Genomic DNA, 22,686 nt, shown 5'->3' on the forward strand with positions numbered 1-22,686 from the left:
ATTTAACTGAAGAATTGTTAAAGAAAAAGCAATTACAATGTTATGGATGATTTCTATTTCAAATAAATGCTGTTATTTTGATCTTTCTATTAACCAAAGAATCCTGAGAATCTATGACAGTATCCACAAAAAAATAAAATAAAATAAATTAAAATAAAATAAATAAATAAAAATTCTATGGAAGCCAATTTCGGCCACAGAATAAAAAAAAAGGAAAGCGTGACTTTTGCAAGTTCATATTTCACAATTCTGAGAAAAAAGTCATAATTGTGAAACATAAACTTGTAACTGCGAGTTATTTAGTCCAATTCTGAGAGGAAAAAAATGAGTTTGTATCTCAGAATTCTGAATTAGTAACTTGCAATTGTGAGATATAAATTTGCAACAGCAAGAAAAAAGTAGGAATTGTGAGTTTATATCTTGCAATTCAAATTTTTTTCTCAGAATTGTGAGATAAAAAGTCACGCAGAAAGCCACATGCAGAAAGCTTCAAAGTTATATTTCAGTGTACCACCTATAGCTTCAGATAAATAGAGTCTGATGACCCTCAGCATGTGGTCGGTTTAACTACAAGGAGAATCTTCATGGGATTAATTTGTCTGCGCTGATAAAAGCGAATCTTGACTTTGACGGCAACATTTTAAGGCAGTCCGTCTTTGAAGAACTTAAAATTCAAGATAAAAGCAGAGACGACGGTAGCAATGTTCTGGCTGGTGTGCTGCGAGACTAATAACAGGCCGAGCTAATAAAGGCCACAGAGGTCAACGTGCTCTCATACCTTAGCGGGACGAGAAAGAGCGAGAGGTCGCCCGGCGCGGGGGCAAACTGTTTCACTTTTTGACTAAAGGGCGTCAAACATTCAGAGAGTCAGAAAGCAGGGCGAGAGGTCGTGACCTCCGGGTTCAGATTCCGAGCACACCGGGGTTCAAAGGTCAGCGCAGGCATGTGAGGTGCCCGGGGGAGTGATGTCCTCTCCTCATCCCGCTTACCTCCTGAAGGGTTATCAGGACAGAAGCCTCAATACACTCTAAATCTTCCCGTCCAACAGAAAATAACTCCATGTGATGCCCTTGAGGTGATAGATGATGTTGTTCCTCAAAAATATTGGTGATGGATTGATGTTTTTTCTTTCTCTCCTGCAGTCCGGCTCACGAACGACAGCTCGAATCATTCCTGTCCATGAATCTTTTTGACATCGGCGCAGATCAAACTGCGGTCTGTGTGTCCTCCTGAAACCATTTCTGCTCCATCAGGATCCAGCTAGACTGTGTAATCCTTCATCACAGAGACTAAACACTGCCAAGGCTCCTCTGAGACATACATTATGTGTGACGGGTTAAAAGAACAGCGCTAAAGAATATAGACTGGGTTAAATCATGTCGCATATTGAATTGTACGCCTGTTTTACATTATTTCATGCTTAAAATCTTTACAACACATCACAGCGGGGCATAGATCAAATGTTATGTTTTCATAACTTAATGGGAAAGTTAGCAAAACATTCTTACAACTACAAATCAAAAGTTTTTAAACAGTAAGATTTTGAGTCTCTTCTGCTCACCAATCCTGTATTTACTTGATCCAAAGTACAGCAAAAATAGTAGAATTTTGAAATATTTTTACTATTTAAAATAACTGCTTTCTATTTGAATATATTTAAAAATTTTATTTATTCCTGTGATTTCAAAGCTGAATTTTTAGCATCATTACTCTGGTTACATAATCGTTCAGAAATCATATATATATATATATATATATATATATATATTATTATTATTATTATTATTATTATGTTGAAAACAGCTGAGTAGAATTTTTGCAGGTTTCTCTGATGAATACAAAGTCAGAATAACAGCATTATGTGAAATAAAATGCTTTTGTATCATTATACACTATACCATTTTTGGGGAAATAAATTATAGAAATTAATGTATTAATGTGTAAATGCAAGGATGCTTTAGATTGATCAAAAGTGATGATAAAGACATTTATAATGTTACAAAGATTTCTGTTTCAGATAAATGCTGTTTTTCTGAACTTTCTATTCAAAGAAACCTGAAAAAATTCTACTCAGCTGTTTTCAACATTTAAATAATACATTTTTTTAGCAGCAAAAAAAGAGTAATTATGCTAAAATCACAGGAACAAGTTACATTTTAAAACACATTTAAATAGAAAACAGTTAATTTAAATAGTACATTTCCCCCAAATTTGACAGTTTTTGCTGTACTTTGGATCAGATAAATGCAGGCTTGCTGAGCAGAAGGACTTCTTTAAAAAACATTAAAAATCGAACTATTCAAAACTCAAAACTTAGGTAGTGTAAACGCAAGGTAAAATCGAGGTGCTGAGTGAGATCAACCCTAATCATATCTGTTATTAGATCATGTTTAATTTCAACACTATAGCAAACAGCTCTTCATCATCCGAGAGGCAGAATCTGACGCAAACAGGCTTCTACTCGGTTCAGATCTGAGTCAAGGCTGGGGCTAATGTGAAAAGCAAAGGCCAGACTGAACAATTTACGAATTCTGAACAAGGACAGACAAAATCAATGGCACGGCGGCTCTGCACATCATCTGTGGCTCTGGGACCGCACGCCTGGGCGCATATATCAAACTCCAGAGGTCCGCTCCCCTCATTCACCTGTCTCACTCCCTCCCACTCGTGATTTTCACCACCTCTATGATCATCTCTGGCGGAGAGAGATTTGACCATTTAACCATATTTTATATATTGCTCAGTTTTTTTTTAACCTACAGTTTCATTTTTATTTTCAAGAACAATTAAATAAACCAGTACCAATGTAATTTGATCAAAAGCAGTCATTACAATAATAAATTATGATACATTACAGAACATGCTATACATACGAATTGGCTCTCGTTTCAAAGCCTTGGTAAGAGTGGCTGTGGTGCGATGTTAAAATTATTAGGATTATAGGATCAACAGCGCCCTCAAGTGGGAGAGAGTGTAAAATACGAGGCAGAATTTCCTTCCTCCACAAAGGAAAATAATAAATAAACGAAGGCGTTGCTCAACTTTTGTTGCTGGCAGTTTTGCATGCGTTGAGGCAGACTTTGGTGCGTCTTGGGTGAACATTTTTACTGACAAAGAACATGAAAAACTTCATATTTAACTAAATATTTTGAATATTTATGTTATTAAATCACTCAGGCCTCAGGTGGACAAAACATTTATTTATGTTTTGTTGTTTATATTTATTTATTTATTTTATTTATTTTAAACATTATTTAATACTTATTATTTAATAATAATTTTAATGATGCTTTTTTATATTAAAAGCCTGGCCTCTGGGATAAAAGTGTGCGTCGAACAAGAAGAGACTGCATACTGGTGTACTAAAATTGATTTTACTGTAATAACTGGTGTTTGTTTCTCCCTATTTATTTGTTTGTTTGTTTGTTATCTCTGAATAACCTTGAATAAATAAGTTTTTTTTTCATTACTGATATTTATATTTTTTTATTTATAAAATAATTGAATACCTATTATTATTTAATAATTATTTTAATGATGCATTTTCATATTAAATGCCTGGCTTCTGGGATAAAAGTGTGTTGAACAGGAAGAAAATACATAGTAGTGCACTAAAATTGATTTTTAAATGATGCATATTTTTCATATTAAAAGCCTGTCCTCTAGTGTACTAAAAAATGTATTTTACTTTAATAACTGGTGGGTTTATATATATATATATATATACCTATTTTATTTAATTATTTTTTTTTTATTTATAAATTATTTAATACTTATTATTATTTAATAATACTTTTATTGATGCATTTTCATATTAAAAGCCTGCCTCTGGAATTAAAGTGTGCTTTGAACAGGAAGAGATTATATGTTTTTTACTTATTATTAATTATTGTTTTAACTTTTCACCTCTTAATAACCTTATATAAATAAATAATATATATTTTTTTATTTTATTTTGTTATTTTTTTTTTTTTTTATTATACCCAGAAGGGGGCGCTAACAGATGAAAAAAGCTATGACCTGTCAACAACGCTGTCAAACCTATAAAGAGCGGGCATAATTACCACAAACACCTCTCTGACCTTGTTCACACTTAAGCAGGAAACTTGACTTTCAACATCAGCTGTTCTTGTCTGCGGCCACTCTAGTTGTCTCACGTGTAAGAGTCCAAAGATGACATGCTTATAGTGTACACATAGTACTTCAAGTACCAGCTCAAAACCACCATGTTCAGGAAACATTTCTATTTGAGAAGTGTTTAGCCCATCCCTCTCACTATTTCAAACCAAGGAGCAGATCTTCTGTGACCGACTAACCTTGAAACTTTTCCAGGATGAGTATAAGAAAAGCACTTTAAGTCCACGGTGAAAAATAGATCTGCTAGATCTGACCAGTGTTGTGTTGAAAACAATAAGAGACCAGTGCAATAAAGTACCATGGAATTACAATATTTTTATGGACATTTCATGAGTTCAGTATTTCTTTTTGGATGCTTACAATGGTAATATTTTTGTTTTTATGACATGTCAATTGGAGTGTGAAGTAAAATCCATGATACACTACTGGTCGAAAGTATTTCAAGATAAATGTGTCATATACAGTTGAGGTCAAAAGTTTACATGCACCTTGCAGAATCTGTAAAATGTTAATTATTTGACCAAAATAAGAGGGATCATACAAAATGCATTCTATTTTTTATTTAGTAACGACCTGAATGAGATATTTCACATAAAAGATGTTTACATATAGTCCACACGAGAAAATAGTTAAATAGTATAATAGTTGAATTTATAAAAATGACCCTGTTCAAAAGTTTACATACGCTTGGTTTTTAATACTGTGTTGTTACCTGAATGACCCACAGCTGTGTTTTTTTGTTTAGTGATAGTTGTTTATGTTTGTCCTGAACAATTAAACTGCCTGCTGTTCTTCTGAAAAATCCTTCAGGTCCCACAAATTCTTTGGTTTTCCAGCATTTTTGTGTATTTGAACCCTTTCCAGTAATGACTGTATGTTTCTGAGATCCATCTTTTCACACTGAGGACAACTGAGGGACTCCTATGCAACTATTACAGAAGGTTCAAGCACTCACTGATGCTCCAGAAGGAAAAACAATGCATTAAGAGCCAGGGGGTGAAAACTTTTGAACAGAATTAAGATCTGTACATTTCTCTTATTTTGCCTAAATACATATATATATTTCATTTAGTACTGCACTTCAGAAGCTACAGAAGATACATACATGTTTCCCAGAAGTCAAAATGAGTTAAATTTAACCTGATCTTCAAATTTAATGCTCTTAATGCATCGTTTTTCCTTCTGAAGCATCAGTGAGCATTTGAACTTTCTATAATAGTTGCATACGAGTCCCTCAGTTGTCCTCAGTATGAAAAGATCGATCTTAAAATCATACAGTCATAGCTGGAAAGGGTTCAGATACACAAAAATGCTGAAAAACCAACAAATCAGTGGGACCTGAAGGATTTTTCTGAAGAACAGCAGGCAGTTTAACTGTTCAGGACAAACAAGGGACTCATAAACAACTATCGCTAAACAAAAAAACTGTGGATCATTCAGGTAACAACACAGTATTAAAAACCAAGCGTATGTAAACTTTTGAACAGGATCATTTTTATAAATTCAACTATTATTTTCTCGTGTGGACTATATGTAAACGTCTTTTATGTGAAATATCTTATTCAGGTCAGTACTAAATAAAAAACAACATGCATTTTGTATGATCCCTCCTATTTTGGTCAAATAATTAACATTTTGCAGATTTTGCATGGTGTATGTAAACTTTTGACCTCAACTGTATCTCAAAAATACCACGGTTTTACCAGCATTTTCTCTAAAGGCCAAACTCACTCAGAAACATTGCTTACTTGTCATTACTTAAGTAATACAACTAAAAACACAATAGAAATCATGTCAAAGGGGTGTCCACCTTTGCCACGTGTCCATCTGTCCCCACTGACAGCACGTGGATGGCATGTTTGTTTTGATAGGAACGTTGGGGTATTTGCAACTCATTAGCAGGCAGGGCCGGGGCAACTAAAGAGTGCTATTGGAGCGCTATTGGATTATGGGAGGGATTTTCAACTTGCATTAATCTGTGAGGCCACAGACAGTCCAACAGCCACTCAATCCTAGCGCTCTTTGTGCGTGAGAGCTCACACACACTCTCACACATATGCGCCTCTCCGATCAAAGTGTGTGAAACCACAACGACGCACTCTAAGTGCTGGAAGATGAACCTTTTCTGCTTCACTCTGGTAAGAGAAAGTTTCTTAGTTTGCTCATTTATATACTCTGACAGCAGAAATAAGGACTCAGTTTATATCAGAAATGATTCATCAGCTATTCCAGAAGATGAACAGAAATGAGAGGCTGACATCTTATGATCGGAATTGATTCACGCTGACACTGAATGCCATATCAGATTGAAGTGATTATCTGTGTCTCTGTTGTTAAAAGAACAAGATTAGATCCTTGATTCCACTGGTATTGGTTTAACTTGAGCTGTACTTGTACGTCTGTGTAACAACAGTTGTTCAATATATACAAGTGATGCTTTTACAAACCAACTCCAAACTAATATTTCAGGAAAAAGTTGTAAAGTGCTCATTTTAACTGCAGATATCATCACATTGCCTTACGGCAAGAGAAAGTGGGATTGTGTTTGTATGGAAACGTTAAGCAAAGATGAGGATTACCGTGAGATAGAGAGCTCCTTATAGCAGATCATGGATCAGCACAAAGGAAAATGTCCTATTCATAGATCAGGGGCACCACAGCACCTCTGAAGGTCTTGAGCAGCCACTGCATCCCCTGAATCCAGATATATCCATCCAACATCAGCCTGTAGCTTCTGAACTTGTGTGAAAAGTCTCTGGACAGGCTTTATTTTCATAGAATGCAGATCTAAAAATCAAAGAGCAAGGCCACATGGTTATGACACAGCTCATTTTGTGTTTGTCCAGGATGGCTCTACAGACAGCCTGTATGAGCCAGCTCAGATTGGCCAGAACAGTCAAGATTTATTACCCAAAAGGCTGCCCAGCCCCAAGTATATGAAGAACGTGGGTGTATGGAGTGGATCCGAGCCCTGCATCGCCATGGTGGGTTCATCCGCACATGCCTAGAAACACAAGGGAATTCACATGGTATTTCATGAGCCTCTGAACTGCAGTTATGTCGAATGTGACATTGAGGAAAATATTAATAAGCAAAAGTGCTACCACCTGTATAACCGCTGATTAATCTGTGAGTGACGTGTGTGGGGTACAGCAGGTCGCACTCATTAGGAAATTACCAAAATCCCAGCATGACTTTTTTATCTAGATGAGATGGCGCATGAGGTCGTGGACATTTGATGTTTCACTAAATATATTCTTGTATTTTGGTTCTAGAAGGTTCCAGAGACTCACACAAGTAAGATTCAAGATAGTAAAACATTGGAAAAGGCAAAGAGAAAGTAAGTTCTGCATCTTATGGACTGTTAATGATACTTTCCTGTGTTTATTTCTCAAAATTACACCTGATAAAGTAAACGTAGACAGTCAATGCGGTGTATTTGTGTCTGGGCCACTATTAGATCATGATGTGCCATATGATGTGTTTTCTGAGAAAATGAGAGAGCTGGATTAGGATTATATTAATTGGGACAAGTGTGAGGGATTTAGTTACTGTTCTAACTCACCTGTTTAAACCAATGCCAGACTTGTCCCTGTTTAAGCATCATATACTAGTCATGATTTGCTCTCCAAATCAGTTTTGAACAAAAAAAGTCATGTATAACCGAAAAAAATGTTCAGTGACACTCGAATGATTCGATATGAATCGTGCTTAACCGAATCGTTCCGCTACACTAGAGTGATCACTGTCAGAGTGATTCATTCAAGAAACAATTGGCTAGTTCTATTTCTAAACACATGCCAGAAAAATACTAGTCAAACCCTGCATCCCAGTGTTCATACTATCCACCCTATCTGGCCTAAATAGTTTCGAAAATTACTACTATCACATAGAATTTAGAATGGATAGTACGCATGCAGCCATTTGTAAATTTTATGGCCTTGGCCTCAGGTCTAATCTGCATCCAGCTGTTTTTAGCTGTATCCTTACAAAACAGCTGGTTTTGCTGCAGGATATGGCAAATGGGTGTGTCTTACTATATTATTTTAATGTATTATCTTCATTATGAACACACTGGTTTGTAGTGCAAACTGTTTTACCGTTTACTGTAAGTTGTTATTCTTCTCCTTATTTCCCTGTAGCGGCTAATCAAACTAAAGTCTCACTCATAAACTTACTTCCGCGTTAAAGAAAACGGTGGATACAGAAAAAAACTTAAAATTGTATACTGGATAACACTGACTAAAACTGAGGTAAAGTGATTCAGTCCGAATCGTGAACGAGTTTGTTTACCGGTTACAACGGAGAAATTCAAAAACGACATTGAGGAAACGGACCTCAATTGGCTAGGTTTTTGTCTAAACAGCCTAGAGAAAAATAGTGATCACATCATAGCTCTTGTAGCCTGATTTGTAAGTTTTCCTGATAAGGAAAATCTTCTCTAAAAGGCTCAGTAATATCCGAATGATTCAATTTGATTCGTGAACCGAGTTCGCTTAACTAACCGTTACAACGGAGAAATTCAAAAACGTCATTGACGAAACGAACCTCAGTTGGCTAGGTTTTTGTCTAAACAGCCGAGAGAAAAATATTGATCACATCACAGCCATTTTAGCTTGATCTGCACAGTTTTTTCCTGACAGGAAAATCTTCTCCAAACGGATTAGTGATATCCGAATGATTCGGTTTGAATCGTGAACATACTCAAATCGTTTCGCTACAATGGAATGAACCGACTCGCAGTGATTCATTCATCAAACGAACACCCAATTGCTAGTTCTATTTCCATACATAAAAATGACTAGTTATTGTCGTTTTAGCGTGTTATATATATATACACTTTACATATGCTTATTTCTGTTTACCTGAAAAAGTCACTGTCCATCGCTGCAGCACCTGAACTAGCATGTAATAGGTCTATTTACAGCAAAGAGCCTGTTTTTATTTTGGTATTTCATGTTTCTTCTACTGGCAGTCTTCCAAACTTGAACTTTTATGGCTATATAAGTTATGGTTATGTTCACTGACCATACAAAAGGTACGTAAATTCGGATTGAACTGGCAGTGGTCCTCTTAATTGCGTGCAATCTAATTAAACCGTGCATAGCATGCTTATTAAATTTCAAAAATATTTTATGACTTATTAAATTAATACATTGCTTGACTTGGGGCGGAGATTTATGGGTTAAAAGAAGCGAAATTCATAGATATTTTAAATCTGTACAAAATTAAAAAGTGTGACAGCTATAGACATCCTTCCACAGATTTTTTTCACAGTTTTAGAAGTTAATTGTTGGTGTATAGTGTTTATATATTATGTATCTAATGTAGTTTCTCTTTCTCATAACAGGTCCCAATTACTATCAACATCAGAAGATGAGACTACAGGTTTGTCTACTTGTTTTGAATGAACACCCATAATTCCTTACTGATTTTTCTCACCGTTCATTAAAAACTTAAACCACATGCTTAATACTACAGTACTAGTAATATTACTAGTCATAGAACAAAGTGTCATAGAGTTCAAAGAATCCGAGGGTCAGTTATTCCATCCAGGACTTCATCTGGAATTAAGCTTTATGCATCTCAATTTTTTGCTTTGTTTCAGGATTAAGGATTGAACTTTAAAAAAAATATTTTGCATCTGACCCACTGAATTCCAGCAAAGCTCTTCTGCCTTGTATTTTTGAGCACCGTTAACCAAATGCCAGTCCTGCTGACCTACTTGGCGGCGGCGTTTCTCAATAACACCATTTCATTTGCCCTCCATGTTTAAATAACCCGCTATTATCTCTGACAGATCATACAGAGTCTGATGCCCACTGGCCGGCCACCAGAAAAAAAGACGGCTTTGTACACAGCAAGAACCATACGAACACAGGTAACAAGTCTAAGGAGACTGCAGTGTGTGTTTTGTTAGCCGAGGAAGTGTGGTGGGCTCAGGGTCAGAGAAAGCTGTGCGTGTCAAACAGTCTTAGTGGATTAGATCAGTGACGACACAAAGCAATTCCAAAAGCCCATGTGAAACAGAGGATTTGATTTGGGCTCAGACTGATTCACTGACAGTCAGATAAAATGTGATCAGGGTCATACTCTTTTCCCCTGACTTCCCAAGTTTCCATCTAAATCTAAAATTGTCATAAATCCAGGGCTTGAGCTAAATTGTGCTGTATTTTAATCTAGAGGCGGTCAAAGATCACCACCGGTCAAAACTCACTAGAGAAGAGAAAGAGGAGCAGGTGAATTCAGAGAAGACGGTTAAAAATCCCTCCGTCCAGGTAAATCACAACAGCAATATGGAATATGTATTGAGCAGTCTTGCTTTTATGAGACAAAATCATCAAACCCTGCCATCTAGAAAATGTGCCTCTTGATAATACAGGATAAATTTCTCAGTGATTAAATTCTCCATTACACTAATGTGATTCAGTCATCTGTGAATTATTGCACTTTCAGTCTTTCAATGTCAAACCTGAGATTTTACAAGACAGTATCACTCTCAAACTAATTCAGCATTGGTATTTTTATTCACAGGGTGTGAATTTTGAAGCCTGGAATCCCAATAGAGAAAACTCTGAATGCAGACAGCAAGACGTGGTGAGTTTCTTCTCAAACCTACATCTTTTTTATAGTTATTTTTTCACTTTATTGTGACTAAACATCAGTTATTTGTATAGTATACCGCCTTAACTTATGACTTTTGAATTTTGAGGGGAAAATAAGAAAAATAATGCATAAATGGATTTGCATAAAATGCATAAACTATTTTCCCCTTAAAATTCAAATGAACAAAATATTAGAAATGCACCAATATTTAAAATTATGGGCAGTATCATAAACTGTTATTTTATGTTAAGGCGAATATTATAATTTGTTTACATAAATTAAAAATGAAACACTGAAAACTAAAATGAATCATTTTAAACAAAATAATTACAGATATCACAAAGCAATATTATTTTGTTTAAATACAAAAAAAACCCTAAAATTTATCACAGATAAATTTCAAAAAGTGGCCATTGTGTTCATTTCAATTAAAAACAAAACACTAAAAACTAAAATGAATAATTTTTAAACAAAAATAATGACCAATCTTACTCTGCAATATTATTTAGTTTAAATACATAAAAAAACCCACTAAAAACTAAAATTAATTACAGATGTATTTTAAAAAGTGGCCAATATTACAATTTTTCACTTCAATTAAAAATAAAATACAAAAAATTTAAAGGAATAATTTTAAACAAAAATAACTGATATTACAATGCAATATTTTTTTTTAAACACATAAAAACACTAGAAACTAAAATTAATCACAGATAAATTTTAAAAAGTGGCCATTATTACAAATTGTTCACTTTAATTAAAAATAAAACACTAAAAACTAAAATGAATCATTTTAAACAACAACAAAAAGGCAGATATTACAGTGCAATATTATTTTGTTTAAAAACATAAACCCTAAAAACTAAAATTTTAAAAAGTAGCCAATATCACAATTTGCTCACTTCAATTAAAAATAAAACACTAAAAGCTAAAATTAATAATTTTAAACAAAAAAAGACCGATATTACAATGAAATATATATATATATTTTTTTTTTTTTTACATACATAAACCCTAAAAACTAAATTTAACTAAATTAACTACAGATAAATTAAAAAAAAGTGGCCAATAGCACAATTTGTTAACTTCAATTAAAAATAAAACACTAACAACTAAAATGAATCATTTTAAACAAAAAAGTGACCAATATTACAATGCAATATTATTTTAAATACATATAATAACAATTTTAAGATAAAAAGTGGCTGATATTATTCCATATCATTTTGTTTAAATAAATTAACAGTAAAACACTAAAAACTAAACTTAATGATTTTAAACGTAACAATTTTAAAATTCAATGTTATTTTTTATGAATTCAAAATAAAACAATAATAAAATGTAATTATTTTCAATTAATGCATCACAATATCACAATGTACAGTGTTAAAAAAAAAAAAATAAGAATTTTTAAGTTTGAGATTTGCTAAGGATAGCTTTTTTTGACAATGAATTATTATTTATAAAGATTAACTTCAGGTAATCTAAATGTAAAAATAGATAAACTGAACATATACAAAAAAATGATTAATACAAAGACTGATAACCGATGTAGTATAGTGCATCCAATGCATAAGACAAAGGATATAAAGAAATCTGTTGGCATATTTTTGGAGCCTGCTTATGGCTTCTGACATTATGTGAAGTAATCAAATTCTAATTTGTATCAAAAAAGGATAAAGAAAGAAAAAAAAAAAAAGTCTTTTCCATGAAAATAGAGGTCAGATTATGAGAAACTCAAATGACACACCAGTGTAAGAATGCACATCTGTGAAAGGCTTCTAATAAGGTCAGAGCCTGAGGGCAGAGCTTTAGTATTACCCAGAATCCCCAGCAGTTTGTAGAATCTCGTGTGTTGATCTTGAGGCAGATTGAGAGAGCTCAACTATACACAGCATCTCTGATCTCACTCACGTGCTGTAATTACCCAGTTCCTCTTCATTTCAGACCAGGAGGTCAGAGAGCGAGGATGAGGCACAAGGTACGCTGAAGAAGATCCAGAAACTGGTGGGAGTAAAAAAGGGGAGTCAAAGCGTTACGGAGGAGACGAGGAACAACACAGAGCCTGGAGGTGAGAAACCTAAAAAATAATTTCCTTATGTGGACTAGATACAAAAAGCAGCATCTTCCATATTTCTTCCTTTACGTAATTCAACAGAATCCACTGGCAAAGGCCACAGTCCAGTCATAACCTGCATCAGTCTGACCAAAAAAGCTGAGAAGAAGCCCACAAGGACATCCACACAGCAATCCCAGCAGGATAAAGACGTTGACACAACAAAAACAGAGGCTTCTTGGAGTCCGGGGCTCTTTCAGGAGTACTGGAGCCCTATGGCGTATTCTCCAGCGTGGGACACGTCCACACACACCTGCCACAGGTCAACGGCCGAACAGGTCATGTACAACTTCAACTTCACCCTCCCCAGAGACACAGACTGGGAGAAATACGAGGAGCTCTTTCACCGACTGGACCCCTACAAACGAGAGCAGCAAGACAGGTGGATCACACACTCCGTCATGGACCTGGACACGCCTGACCCTCTGGTGAGACATAATGATCAGAGTGCACTTCCTGTTGAAAGGACACACAAGATCAGCAGCATCACATGCTGTAGACCAGCATCCAGTGCATAAAAATGAAGAGATCAGGCAGAGGTGTACTATAAAATATACAAAACTGTAGGTAATAAAACACAAAATATGCAGAACAAAGAGCTTTATTAACCAAATTAATGTTTTTTTTTTGTTGTTGTTTTTTTAAATATCTTTTTTATATTTTTTAAAATATTAAGGTCTTCTTTGAACCACAAGACAACAAAATATGTGACCCTGGACCACAAAACCAGTCTAAAGTAGCACGGGTATATTTGTAGCAATAGCCAACAATACATTGTATGGGTCAAAATGATTCCATAAAATCAAAAGCTCCATATTTTGCAAATTTCCTACTGTAAATATGTCAAAACTTAATTTTTGAGTAGTAATATACATTGCTAAGTCTTTTATTCGGACAACTTTTTTTTTTTTTCCCCCAATATTTTGATTTTTTTTTTTTTTTTTTTGCACCCTCAGATTTCAGATTTTCGAATAGTTGTATCTCGGCCAAAGATTGTCCTATCCTAACAAACCATACATCAAATTGACCCTTATGACTGGTTTTGTGGTTCAGGATCACATATTTGTGGTGTATACTGCTTGAAAGACAAATAAATAAATAAATAAAATAAATACATAAATAAAATTGTAAAAATAAATGAGAAAATACATATTTGTAAAAAAACAAAAAAACAAAAAAATTTTATTTTTAACATATTTATATATACATATACACACACATATACACACACATATATATATATATATATATATATATAAATAAATGTGTGTGTATATATTTATTTATTTATTACACATTTGTATTTTTGTTAAAACCCTAAACCACATATAATATCAGGCAGTATCTTGTAATATACTGAAATAAATTTTGGATTCATTTATATGGTACTGGTTTTCTGTGTCTGATTATATCACAAAAATCATTTAAAATATGTAACAATATTTAATATATTACTATTACTAAAAGGTATAATTTTATATGTAGTTTGGAGTCTATAAAAAAAATTAATACTTTTATTTTTTTAAGACAACAAATTGATCAAAAGGAACAGTAAAAGATTTAGATTTCAAATTAACGCCGTTTTGTTTATCAAAAATGTACCAAAGTTCTACAAATAACAGGCAGCACATCTGTTTTCAACATTGATAATAATAATAAATGTTTCTTGAGCATCAAATCAGCATATTAGAACAATTTATGAAAGATCATGTGACAAGACTGGAGTAATGATGTTGAAAATTCAGCTTTGTAATCACAGGAATAAACTGCATTTTAAAATATATTACAATAGAAAACATTTTAATTTCAAATAATTTCACAATATTACTGTTTGTAATGTATTTTTAATCAAATAAATTCAGCCTTGGTGAGCAGAAGAGGATTCTTCTTATGTAATTTTATTTTTTATGTCAAGGAAGTCAAAAGATACAATAGAAAATTCGAAGAGAAAAAAAATGAGTTGCATTCAAATCAGCTGACTTCCTGTGCATTTCAGGATACATTTTTATAATGCTTACAGAATCCAAACGATATACAATAAAAAGGGAAAAAAGAGAACAGAACAAAGGAAAACAGAAAAAAAAAAAAAACAGCAGGGTAAGGTACAGTGTAATGTGTCCTTGCATAGTTGCATTAAATTTATCTTTTTTAACATTGCTAATTGTCAGTCCAAAAATCCATAAAATACCCATAAAACACTTTTTTACTTTTAAAGTAAAAAAAATTGGGTAAAATCTGATCTGTAATTAGAAAGGCTTCTTTTAAAAATATTCTCATTGATGCTTTTTTTTTTTTTTTTTTTTTTTAAATAAATGGAAGCACACACATTTATTAATTGATGCTAAATAAAAGCTCAATTAAAGATTTTTCTTATTTCTACAGATCATGTGAATTACATCAGAAAAACCTTAGTTCTGGGTGTTGCTCTAAAAGATTGTCATGATGATAATGACGCATTATTTTCTCTTGAAGAGACACTTTAAAGTCACTGATTAGAGATGTAAGAGTAGACGCTCACATCCTGTGTGCGGTTGAGGAAGTGTGTTTAGACTCGACTGCATGTGTGAGCTGCTTCAGGCCAGTGCGGGTGTCTACAATAAGAGCTGAGCGGCTTTCTGTCAGGAGAAATTGATAGAAAAACATTTGACGCAGTTGGCAGAATGCTTCAAAGAAAACCATCCAATGTCTCTGACAAAACAAGGAACAAACCTAAGGTAAAAACTTTTTATTAAAAATAAAACAAACAAAACCAAAAGAACTTAACACTTTGTCCATCTGTTGTGGTGAAATTATACATTACGCAAGTACTAGCAGTGCTCAGCTAACAGTTATCCTGTTTTAGACTTATGTTTGCAAACAAGCCACATTTTAAATGACCATTACTGATCTCTTCTGTGACCGCAAAACTATGGTGTGAAACAAGATGCAAATCAAGACTGTTCACAGCTGCAGACCAAAAACCTATTTTCTCTCTTCATGTTTCAGCGATCCACCAGCTTTGGGATTTTCGATAGACAGCAGCCCACACAGGTCAAGGCAGAAGAGAAGGCAGAAAGTTTGGTGAGTTCGGTTTCCTTTTTCAATAAAAAAAGCTGGACTCCCATCTCCCATACTGACCTCCATCTGTGTCTCTGTAGCCTGTGGAAGTAGCTGAGGTGGATCCCAGTAAATCAGGAGGTCTAGGGAAGAAGATGAAGAACATCTCACTGACCATGCGTAAAAAGATGGGCAGGAAATACACTAAAGCCCTGTCAGAGGAAATGGTGAGCGCTTGCTTGATAGTTCAGCAGTTTTAACCTTGAAAACAACATCAAAACGTACCAGCCAAAGTTCTTTTGGTTTAGCAAACAACGCTGTTTTTAAATCAAATAATGATGTTACAACATACGTTGTTCATATTAGCTTTTGGGTTCTTTAAAGGGATAGTTCACCCAAAAATTAAAATTGTGTCATCATTTACTCATCTTCATGTCGTTCCAAACTTGAAAGCAATCTTTCTTCTGTGGAACGCAAGAGAAGATCATTTAATAAATAAATAAATAAATAAATAAATAAATAAATAAAATAAAGTTGGTAGTTACCATTGACTTTTTGTATTTTGTGTCCATACAGTGGCAGTCATTGGAAACTGAAATGAAAATTCTCTCATTATTTCCTCACTCTTATGTTGCTCCAAAATTAAATGCATTTCTGTCTTCTGTGGAAGACAATAGAAGATATTTTGAAGAACGTTGGTAGTTTCCATTGACTCTCATTGTATTTTTTTTGGCCATACAATGGAAGTCAATGGGAATTGAAAAGAAAATTCTCTCATTATTTACTCACTCTTTTGTTGTCACAAACTTAAATGCGTTTCTTTTTTCTGTGGAACACAAGAAGATATTTTGAAGAATGTTGGTAATTCCCATTGACTTTTTTTTTTTTTTTTGGTGCATACAATGGAAGAAAATGAGAACGGAGATGAAAATTCTCTCATTATTTAAATCACCCTCGCGTCATTCCAAACTTGAATGCATTTCATCTTCTGTGAAACACAGAAGATATTTTGAAGAATTCCAGTAGCTCCCATGGACTTTGATTTAATTTTCTGTGCATACGATGGAAGTCAATGGGAACCAAAATTACTATTTTTTCATTATTTACTCACCCTCACATTGTTCCAAACCTGTATGCATTTCTTTGTTCTATGGAACATAAAAGATGATATTTTGAAAAATGTTGGTAGTTCCCATTGACTTTAATAGAATTTTTTTGTTCATAAAGTGGAAGATCATTAGGAACTGAAATAAGAATTCTCTCGTTATTTCCTCACTCTTATGTCATTCCAAACCTAAATGCATTTCCTTCTTCTGTGCAACATAATAGAAAATATTTTGAAGAACATTGGTAGTTCCCCTTGACTTTCACTGTATTTATTGTCCATACAATGGAAGTCAATGGGAACCAAAATGACCGTTCTTTCATTATTTACTCACCCTCATGTTGTTCCAAACCTGTATGCAAAGAATATTTTGAAGAATATTGGTAACCACGTGGATTTTGGGTCCCACTTGACTTCCATAGTACTTTCTAGCCATACAATGGACGTCAGTGGGACCCAAAACCATTTAGTTACCAACATTCTTCAAAAAAAGTCTTATATTGTGTTGCACAGACACTAAACAGGCTTAGAAAAAAAGCGAAGGGGGAGAAATGATGACAGAATTGTAACTTTTGGGATCTTTTCAAAGGGTGGATTGTACAATCACAAAATGGATATTTAACATTTTTATAATGGGGTCCAATGCTAATGAGGTCCAAAAATGAAAAGAGTTCAGACTCACACAAAAAATTTAGGGTAAAGAAAAGATCGAAATTTCCTCAGATCCTTTAGAAATCTTCCTTAGGAAGCCATTATTTTGTCTACGAGGCGCATAGACAATTTATGGTGATTTTTTGTAATACATAAAGCTTTTTTTGTCAGTTATGAACTGTTTTTAACCAAAAAAAGTCAGTAAAGAGTGAAAAGTTCTTTGCAAAACTTCATGTCCACCATGTTTTTCCTGAGCAAACCATGTGGGTCTGAGGTATTAAAGCAAGGAAGCCCAACGTCTGTAGTTTTCTCGTTAATTTCAAGCTTATTTACAAAGCAGTCAACCTTTATTTTGCTGCTGTACTATAAAGAGCTTCTGAGGAGCTCGCGTGGGCGGATTACATGCAGCTCCCATGTCTGAGGTAAAAACGGCAGCGCAGCTCTTGCGGATTAAAGACTTTGCTCCCTCAAGCGACCCGCGGCCTGGCACGACCCGATTTGTTACCTGAAGACCTGTCACGCATTGGCTTTTGGTTGGGACTCTTGCCTGCTCACGAACGCACCTGATGTTTTTCACAGGGCGAGGAAAACGAAGCTGCGGCGGGTGACGGCGTGGACGGCGTGTTGGCCAAAGGCTGCAACCACTCCAGTAACTCTGTCGAGAGTCTGTTCAGCTTGCACAGCGGCCAGAGTTCATCCAGTAAGCCGAACTTAATATCCTCTACAACTAATAGACCATTTATTATTGGATCACAGGTCTAACCTGCATTTGAAAATGTAAAACAGAGCAGCCACGAGAGCGAAATGGGGTGCCTACTCAATTGACATTTGAAGTAGATGTGCTGTTGACATTTTATCAATGTGGTTTGAGTTTCAATGGTTGTTTTGCATTTCCTGACACTTTAGGTGGTGTGACCAGCGGTTCTGAAGGTTGTAGTAACAGGGACAGCCTGCGTTTAGAAGACGACGTGCCCTATACGGGACAGTTCTGCGGGAGAGCCAAGGTTCACACCGACTTCGTTCCCAGTCCGTACGACACAGAGTCTCTCAAACTCAAGGTAGAAACCAACCTGAGATGATCAGCAATAAAAAACAAACTCAAGAGCCACTGACATGTATTTTTTTCCTTTGTAAGGTGGGAGATGTGATTGATATCATCAGCAAACCTGCAATGGGAATCTGGTCAGGGATGTTGAATGGTAAAATTGGAAACTTTAAGTTCATCTACGTCGACTTGCTGGTGGAAGAAAGCGCGCCAGAACCAAGGATTCGCTCTCACCGGAGAAGCAGAAGACCTCGACCCAAAACTCTTCAGGAGCTTCTGGAAAGACTCAATCTGGAGGTGCTTCAAATGTCCAATTAAACACCTCAGCTGATGATCATCTCGTAACCACAGATTCACATTCAAACATTTCAAAAACAGGATGTTAGGTATTATCTGATGGTTTAACAGACTGAAATGTTTCTGCAGGAGCACATCTCGTCTTTGCTGTTGAATGGGTATCAGACGGTGGAAGATCTTCGGGATTTGAAGGAGCAGCATCTCGTTGAGCTCAACGTGACTGACCCTGAACACCGACACCGGCTGCTGTTGGCGGCAGAATACCTGCAGGATCCTGAATGTAAGTGGTTAAAAATTAGAAGTCATCAGAATATTTATGATTGGCAGGAAATGGCGCATAGATGCGGTTTCGGTTTCCAAGACCTTGTTTGACATTTTAGTTTTTATTTAAGGCTTTCACAGTTCAAGCGCTGATGTAGGATGAGCACCTCAGTGCTGTGAACGTACAGTGCTTTAGAAGCTCAGAAACAAACCTCAAAGCCACAAGGGTGAAGCGACAGGTTGAAAACACTACTTTTTCACACATTTTCCCTCAGATAAAAATCTAGTTCCTTTCCACTCAAGTGTCTAATAGCTACAGTGACATTAGAAGTAAAAACAAAACAAAGATGAGATAAAAATACATTTATTAAAATTTAAAATGCATACAAATTAATATTTTATAAATGTAAAAAAGTAAAATAAAAAAAAAAATTGGTCTCTACAAAAAAAATTCAAATATTTTATATTTATAAATGTACAATGTTTAAGTAAATAAATATAAAATTAGAAAAAAAAAACTGGTCTCTACAAAAAAAAAAAAAAAAAAATTATATAAAATATATTTAAATGTTTTTTTAATAAAATAAAAAATGCATAATTTATATTTTATAAATGTAAAATATTAAATATTAAAAATGTCTAATACAATAAGATAAAACCTCTACAAAGCAATTTCAAATATTTTATATTTTTATAAAATACATTTAAATGTTTATTTTAAACAATACGTAAGTTTATATTTTATACATTTAAAATATAAAATAATTGTAAAAAAAATTGGTCTTCATAAAAAAAAAAAAAAAATTAAATTCATATTTTTATAAAATACATATAAATGTTTTTAAATAAAATAAATGCATCATTTATATTTTACACATTTATGTTTTTTTTTAATAAAATAAAGATTTGTAAAACAATTTATATTTTATACATTTGAAATAATGTAAAATATTTAAAAACATCTATTTTAAATTAGACCAAGATTTTCAAATATTTTATATTTTCATTTTTATAAAATACAACAGAATATTTTTTTAAATAAAATACATTAAAATGTATTTTATAAAAATAAGTGCATAAAACAATTGATATTTTATACATTTAAAATAATGTAAAATTTTAAAAGTTTAATAAAAATATTAAATATTTGAAAAAACTGGTCTCTACAAAACCTGTTTTTATTTTATAAAATGCATTTAAATGATTTAAATAAAATGTAAAAAATGCATAAAACAACTTATATTTTATAAATTTAAAACACAAAATATTTAAGTTTATTAAATGAAATATTTGAAAAAATTGGTCTCTACAAAAATGTTCAAATATTTTATATTTTTATAAAATGCATTTAAATGTTTAAGTGAAATGCACAAAACAATTTATATTTTATAAAAGTAAAATAATGTAAAATATTTAAAACGTCTAATAAAATAAAAATAAAACATTTTTGAAAAATCATGACAAATTAAACAAAACAAGGACTGATTAAAAAGTATTAGTAAAACAAATTCTTAATTATGAAATTAGTGTCTGTGTTTGTGTGTCTGTGTGTGTGTACGTACTTGTTTTTGCTACATTGTGGGGACCAAATGTCCCCACAAGGATAGTAAAACCTGAAATTTTTGACATTGTGGGGACTGGCTTGAGGTCCCCATGGGTACAAAAGCTTATAAATCATACAGAATTACTTTTGAGAAAGTAAAAATGCAGAAAGTTTTCTGTAAGGGTTAGGGTAAGGGGATAGAAAATACAGTGTGGACAGTATACAAACCATTGCGCCTATGGAGAGTCCCCACAAAGATAATAAACCAGACGTGTGTGTGTGTGTGTGTGTGTGTGTGTGTGTGTGTGTGTGTGTGTGTGTGTGTGTGTGTGTGTGTGTGTGTGTAAAAAATGGTTGTCAATGACAACTAAAAACAAAGATGAGAAAATACATGTGTGTAAAAAAAAAAAAAAAAAAAAAAAAAAAAAAAAAAAAAAAAAAAAAAAACACACACAACACAAATACAATATTGTAATGCATTTGAAATTATTTTAGATTTTGTTTTAAAATGTGTAGTTTCATGTAGAAAAACAAAACAAACAAACAAAAAAAAAAAAAAACCAACACCACTGCTAGTGGAAAAAAGTGAATGTCATCGAGGCTAGTACATGTGATGAAAGACCCAACAGGAAGTGTGTTGAGCAGTCAGTGTTTTGTGGGTTATCCGTCTTATAATTTCAGAAGTATAGCCACACCTCACAAACGGCATCAAACGCTGCAATACACAGAAAAACACTGCGTGCAATGCATTTATTGAAAACACACTTCCAAGAACCCCATGAATATTCATGCACAATCATCAGATGACGTTATAATGACGTCGGTGTCTATCATCTTTTTTTTCCTGATACAGATAATAATCAGAGTCACGGAGAGACAGAAGAGGAGCCCAAATCTCCCTCAGAAGAAGTCAAAGCCGAACTGAACGACTGTCCCAGAGACTCGGGCTGTTACATCGGATCTGACTGTTCAGACAATAGTAAAGAGGACACAGAAAGCCAGCCGGCCCCTCTCAGCCCACCTGCAACCCAAGCATAACCACAGCCCTGCACAATGCTTTTTATCTCCTCCTCGCCTGCCTCTGGTTGGTGCAAAGACTGTCACCTGCCGGCCACAACCTACTTCGGCCAGAGTTTTTGACTGTGTAAAGAAGCCTTTGTTTCAGAGCTGATGCATTAAAAAGTGTTTCAGTAGAGGGTTTGTGCTCTGACAACACTGGATTCTCAAATCATGGACACTGTGATTAGTTATTAAAGATGACATGTAAATATACTGTAAATATGAGAGTGGTGAAGCTTTGCTCTTGTAAACCATTTAAACTGCCTTGCAGATGCTAGACAAAAATAACAAACTATTGAGATTACAAATGCATTATTTTATGCAATAAAACGATATGTTTGTATCATACTAATTTCATCTGTTGCATATCCAGTCTATCAATATAGTGATATTTACCAGTACAGATGCAACTTATGTCAGTGGCTTCCTGACACTAAAAGTGCTACTGAAATGCTAAAGAAAATGAGATTGGTAACACTCAGTAATAACGTGCTGCCGTCTAGTGTTAGTACTTGGTAACTACAGCCATAAACAATAAGCAAACTCCATCTATCACAACATTAAAGGAGAACTCCACTTCAAGAACAACAATTCATCATCCAAGATGTTCATATCTTTCTGACTTCAGTCGTAAAGAAATTATGGTTTTTGAGGAAAGCGTTTCAGGATTTCAGGACTTCATTGGTGCCCCGATTTTGAACTTCCAAAATGTAGTTTAACAGGAAGGGTCTTATCTAGCAAAACAATCTGTCATTGAAAAAAAAAATAATAATAATAATAATAATAATAATAATAATAATAATAATAATAATAATAATAATAATAATTGC

The 22,686-nt window shown here is 34.0% G+C and overlaps 1 protein-coding gene across 4 annotated transcripts; it reads left to right on the forward strand.

Annotated features, from left to right (window-relative positions):
• The first annotated feature begins 6,113 nt into the window (after positions 1 to 6,113).
• On the forward strand, positions 6,114 to 22,204 carry samsn1b (SAM domain, SH3 domain and nuclear localisation signals 1b). Of its 4 annotated transcripts, XM_051121762.1 has the most exons (16): positions 6,114 to 6,275; positions 6,984 to 7,121; positions 7,413 to 7,477; positions 9,488 to 9,525; positions 9,938 to 10,018; positions 10,321 to 10,415; positions 10,672 to 10,734; positions 12,691 to 12,814; positions 12,902 to 13,287; positions 15,845 to 15,919; positions 15,997 to 16,122; positions 18,231 to 18,351; positions 18,558 to 18,709; positions 18,787 to 18,993; positions 19,123 to 19,273; positions 21,651 to 22,204. In XM_051121762.1, the coding sequence occupies exons 1-16, from the start codon at positions 6,252 to 6,254 to the stop codon at positions 21,833 to 21,835; spliced, it is 2,031 nt and encodes a 676-aa protein (XP_050977719.1). In that variant the 5' UTR covers positions 6,114 to 6,251; the 3' UTR covers positions 21,836 to 22,204. The 4 variants fall into 4 exon arrangements, with proteins under 4 accessions (XP_050977719.1, XP_050977720.1, XP_050977721.1 ...); XM_051121763.1 differs by lacking the exon at positions 6,984 to 7,121 and having other exon boundaries at positions 6,139 to 6,275; XM_051121764.1 differs by lacking the exons at positions 6,114 to 6,275; positions 6,984 to 7,121 and adding an exon at positions 7,152 to 7,166.
• Positions 22,205 to 22,686: the final 482 nt, after the last annotated feature.

The sequence above is a fragment of the Labeo rohita genome, chromosome 10, assembly GCF_022985175.1.
Source record: "Labeo rohita strain BAU-BD-2019 chromosome 10, IGBB_LRoh.1.0, whole genome shotgun sequence".
In the NCBI taxonomy this organism is placed as follows: domain Eukaryota; kingdom Metazoa; phylum Chordata; class Actinopteri; order Cypriniformes; family Cyprinidae; genus Labeo; species Labeo rohita.